At 36.8% G+C, this 5,606-nt stretch overlaps 1 protein-coding gene across 1 annotated transcript in view; it reads right to left on the bottom strand.

The window, feature by feature from the left end:
- Positions 1 to 5,606, bottom strand: part of LOC107702098 (GTPase IMAP family member 8) — an 11,791-nt gene that overhangs the window by 2,407 nt on the left and 3,778 nt on the right. The window contains exons 2-3 of the mRNA XM_016504359.1: positions 5,025 to 5,082; positions 2,699 to 3,374 (exon numbers count right to left, since the gene is read on the bottom strand). Coding sequence (XP_016359845.1) covers positions 2,699 to 3,374; positions 5,025 to 5,082 — 734 coding nt within the window. The remainder of the gene's footprint in view (positions 1 to 2,698; positions 3,375 to 5,024; positions 5,083 to 5,606) is intronic.

Raw genomic sequence — 5,606 nt, 5'->3', positions numbered from 1 at the left:
GCGCCCAAAGACAGTTGGACATAGTGGTGTATTAGAGGTAAAAAATTATATAAATACTGTTCGGTTTCTGGCACAAACCGATCGTTTCGTGTCTTAGGACATCAATGTGTCATCACGAGCCGCAGGGTTTAATTTGGATTTGTCTGTGCATGTTTTTTTTACTCTCATAGATTTTGTTACTATTGCCATGCATTATACGACTGATAGACTGCAACGGTTGGAGTTAAAAATCATAATTTGTGTTCTACTGAAGAAACAAAGTCACCTACATCTTGGATGCCTTGGGGGTAAGCAGATAAACATCAAATTTTAATTTTTGGATGAACTATCCCTTTAAGAGAATATATATAAAGAAAGAAGAACTGTAAAATAGCAAGGCGTAATCATCCATTTGAGCTATTTACAAATAATATTTTTATTTTAAAATATGCATATATCGACATTTACAAAAGGCACGAGTTCAGTGGTCAAAGATTTCCATCACGCGTTTACACAGAAAAACAATAAAAAAGTAGCGCAGTGCAGAGGCGGCTGGTCAATAGAGGGCGCTATAGGGCCATTCGAAACTACAAATAAAATAGTTTTAAATATGTAAATCAGAAAAATGTCTTGGGAAAGGAAAACAGCGTCTTCAAATCTTGTCTAAAATGGGCGATTTCCCTAAACGAGCCACTGCAAAGTCAGGATTGGACTGTATAGGGGCTGAATAAAGCAAACTAGTAAAGTTTTGATGGACACGCACTTCATGTAAGCTACTGACTTACGTTGCTTTGATATGTAAGTGATGATGATTTGTAGTTTGTGTTTTGGATGGTTCACTATCCTGAGAGCACATACCCTGATACATCACATCTATTTAATGTCTGCAAGATGTATTTTTTTAGAGTGTTTGCTCATCTGCAATATGCCTCTAAGACGTTTCCTATCAGATGGTAAGTAGATGTTTAGAAAATGTCTTGAAGATTTTTATGATTTAGAATGAATGTACATCTGCTCTTTCTAAGACATTTATCAGATGTTTTTACAGATGTTTCCCAGACCAAGCGCTCTTTAGCAGACATCTTAAAGACGTACCTGTGCAATCTGGGTAATAACGTTCTGCGATAATGTTTTATGTTCTTACATAAATTAGGTTTTTGGTTTTCAAGCCAAAAATAATGTAAAATGTAAAATTTTTGTGAGATGTGCACACAGGAATCGATAGGTGGAATTGAAATTTAAATTTTACAAGTATTCGATTCCCACCATACCCAAAAATGGTAAAGAAACCTGAATGAGTTTCTTTCTTCTGTTGAACACAAAAGAAGATATTTTGAAGAATGTGGGTAACTGCTGGTCACCAGTGACTTCCATAGCATTTTTTTCCTACTATCAAAGTCAATAGGCACCAGCAACTATTTGGTTACCCACATTCTTTAAAATATCTTCTTTTGTGTTCAGCACAAGAAAGAAATTAATACAGGTGTTGGGGAAAGTTACTTTTAAAAGTAATGCATTACAATATTGCGTTACTCCATGAAAAAGTAACTAATTACGTTACTTAGTTACTTTTTATGGAAAGTAATGCGTTACGTTACTTTTGCGTTACTTTTTAAATCTGGACAGGGCTTGCTTGTTTGTTTTTAAAATAAAAAAGTTATATTTTTGGCAAATATAAAAGCCTTTTCACACCAAAAGTGAAATGAATAAGCCTCAGGCTGAAGGGAAAGTAAATTTACGTCCGTACAGTAGAACGCAGAAGAAGACATTTCAACACACTTCAGCAATAAACAAAGACACAAATGTTCGTCTAGAGTAATTTGTGCTTATTAGTGCGGTTGAACTGGATCATCGAAGGTCAGAAGCAAAGACATTGGTTAATAGAATGGTATTAAATACATAAAGCATATTTGTGTTGTTTAACATTTAATTATTGCAGGTTTGCGTCATATTCTGAGTTGCATTATTTTTATTCATTTTGAGGAATGCTGAATCTGTGGTTTTGTTTTTTGTTTTTTGTGAGTGAGATGAACGAATGCATATTCATATTTATTTTAGAACTACAATAACATCTGATTTCTTTCACCATGGGGACAGGAGAGCTGTCAATCAATAAATTGGGGGAAAAAAAGTCACTTGCGTTACTTATTTGAAAAAGTAACTCAGATATTCTCTTGTAAATTAAAAAGTAATGCGTTACTTTACTAGTTACTTGAAAAAAGTAATCTGATTACGTAACTCGCGTTACTTGTAATGCGTTACCCCCAACACTGGTAAATAATGACAGAATGTTAATTTTCGGATGAACTATTCCTTTAATGACAAGCGACAGCATGTTTAGTAGCTACTATTAGTCAGCTGTCACTTTAAGAGCTGCACACATCCGTTTGTCTCTCAACTGTTCACTTTCACTTTAGACATAACCAACTGTGTTTATATGTACCTTGTGTGTTTCTGCAACCCGTTCTCATCAGTCTGCGTATAAATAACACGACTTTACAGTATTAGAGCAATCAGATGTGAAAGGTCACTTGTTTGGCGCAGTAATCAAGTGCAGCGTCCCGTGAACGCTGAGTAACATTTGATGTGAATGTATGTGGCGTTGTGTGGCTTAACACTACAACATTTCGTCAAAAGCAGATCGTGAAGACGTTTTAATCATCCACGATCAAAAATCGTCATATCGCACACCCCTACTGTAACCGCACCTTCAGCTTACCGTTTTCTTGAACTTTTGACCGTTCCTTCTGTACTCTGGATTTTCTAGAACTCGCTCTGGTCTTAATTTCCTCCCACTGCTCATTGACTTCCTTTACTTTTTCAAGGTCAATGTTAAAGTGCCTGCCGTTACTCCTCTGGACAATTCCTTCGATTTTCTTGAACAGCTCTTTGACCTGAGTTCGGTCGTGATGGTTTGAGTTATTCAAAATGTGATATTTAAGTTCACATTTTTCAATAAGCTGTTTGAGCGCCGACCCCTCTTCCCGAATACGCTGCTCTATGTCTTCATGTTTGATTAAATCTCCTCTTGTGAAGATGACGAGGGTGTGAGTCCAGACATTCAGACCCAGCAGCTCCACATACTCCTCCAGAAACCTCCCATCAGGGTCGGTAAAGGCTGAATCTGCCCGAATTACGATCAGAGCGGCGTGAGGTCCGGGTGAAATCATGGAAATCCTGCGGACCAGCTGCTGTTTGGAGATGTTGGATAAATCATTCAGATTGAAGGTTTTCCACCAGCCAGAAGTTTCCACCAGACTGACTCTCCTGCCGTCAATAAATCCCTCTCTCTTCACATGTTCATCTCCTTCAGCTTCTGTTTCACTGGTTTCCAATATAGTGTTGATCACCGATGTTTTCCCACAGTGTTGCCTTCCAATCAACACTGCTCTCAACTCTGAGACAAAACGAGAAAATCAAAATAAAATAAATAAATAAAATTAAGAGCTGTATGTTTACCAGAAATATTTCAGCCCAACTTTGGGTCAAATATGGACTAACCCAACCGTTGGGTTACATTTTTTAATTAAATTTTTAACCCAAAAGTTGGGTTAGTCCGTATTTGACCCAAAGTTGGGTTGAAACAGCCCAGCATTTTTTAGAGTGTACATTTTATGCAAATATACTCACCCGTTTGATTATTTTCTTTATTTGTTTGATGTTTGGACATTTTCCCACTAACGTGTCCAGATGCATGAAAGAATATAGGCCTAAAAAAATTATATTTAAAAAACATAGGACAATACCAAAGAAGTAAAAATTAAAAATGAAAGATAACAAAGTGAATAATAGGCAAGGGTGTAGAATTTAGTAGGGATGCTATGACATCAATATCCAGCAACTACTAAATTGTTCATTGCAATAATTTTGATCAAAAAATTAAATATATGTGTATGTGTGTGAATATATATGTACTGTATGTGTATGTGTTTTGTATTCAACTGCTTCTCCTGTTTGCTCTTTTTACATTGATATCTGTAACAGGGCTGACAAGACATGAGACATGCGGATCCATGTGCAGGCTTTATTAAGCAGAGAGGTCAGAAACACAGGCAGGGTCGAACAAGGGCAAACAGGAATATGGCGGGCAAGACACAAGAATAATCCTAGGGCTAGCGAAGGTCAACGAACGGCGAACAGAGTCAAAAGGGGCAAGACTAAAGGGGTAAATCCAGGAAAACAGGCGAAGATCAGAAACCTAGAAAACAGGCAAGGCAAGACTAGGCTAGGCTAGGCTAGGCTAGGAGGCTAACGAGGGCTCTGTAGTGTAGCTATCAACTGATAAGTGCTAAACAATACTCGGCGCCGGGAAGGGATCAGAGTGAGTGTTAAATAGTGAGTGAGTGATATGAAACAGCTGTGTGCAGTCAGTGCTGTGTGCAATTAGTGAAACAGCTGTGTGCAATCAGTGCTGTGCGCAATCAGTGCAATGAATGATGGGATATGTAGTCCGGGGTGATCTGCAATAGTGTGTAGTGCGAGAGTCAATGAAAAATGGAAAGGGTGACCTCTGATGGCTAGCAGACGGAAGTTCATGGACCGGATTCGTGACAATATCACTCTATATAGACTGTTCTGAATATGTTCTGGATTTGTGTTGGATCTTTGGAATGGAAATATGGATAATTTTATTTGTAAACATCACTCTTTTTTCATTTATTTCGGTTAATGTCATAAACTAGCGAGCTGAGCCAGTAGTAGAGCTGACAGTGTCGTGTAAACATGAGTGAAGACGAGAAAAGAGGAGCAGATGAACCGATTCAATTGAGTGTCCAGACATTCAGGTTCACAAATCTTTTTTTTTCCGATTTCTTTTTTTTAACCGTGGTTTTACTATAGTAAAAGTGTAGTAACCATGCTTTTTTTGTAAAACCACAGTTTTACTACAAATACCATGGTTAAACTATGGTTAGTGTAGTGTGTTTTTTTTTCCTTTGGAGTACAACCATTGGTTAATTTTCGTAAGGGTTGTGTTGCCAGTTAAATAAATAAATAAATTTACATCTTAAGAGGACACACAGAATGAATATAGATGCAGTTTTCACTGCTTTAGGATGAACTGAACTTTGGATAGTTTCCATGTAGTACTCGTCTAGATCAACTCTGAATAAAGAAAAGAGAGGTTTAGAGCCAGATTTATTTATGTTTGTGAAATTTAGCTAGCAGGAAACAAATTAATGAAGTTATATTTTCTTATAATTCTCTTTTGAGTGAAACAATCCAAAGAAAACGTATTTAAAACTGAATTTAAAAATGCATTTTTTTTAATTTTTTTTTTAATCTGATCAGTTTCTCTGTGTGGTTCATTGACAAACAAGTGAATTCATCTTCCTCAGAAGAGACAAAAACAGCAACTCACTTCAATGTCTGACTTATATATTATAATCACGTCCAGAAGCTTTTTGTGAAATTTGGAGTAACTCATTCATCTGTTGTTTGACCTCTTCATATTTAATGATAGAATTATAGTTTCCAAAGTCAGACATCGCTTGTTATGATTTTCCAACCCGATGTCATGAAAGTGCGTATAAATAGTACGCCAAATAAAAACGAAAACTCGTGGTATTGATATGCAAAAATGGACTTTGGCGTGTATATGCTACGCGATGGGTAGGTTTAGTGTTGTG

The sequence above is a fragment of the Sinocyclocheilus anshuiensis genome, unplaced genomic scaffold (genome assembly GCF_001515605.1).
Source record: "Sinocyclocheilus anshuiensis isolate Anshui unplaced genomic scaffold, SAMN03320099.WGS_v1.1 scaffold21, whole genome shotgun sequence".
Lineage (NCBI taxonomy): Eukaryota > Metazoa > Chordata > Actinopteri > Cypriniformes > Cyprinidae > Sinocyclocheilus > Sinocyclocheilus anshuiensis.
The sequence above is the reverse complement of the archived record's forward strand: the minus strand, read 5'-3'. Positions and strand labels throughout refer to the sequence as shown.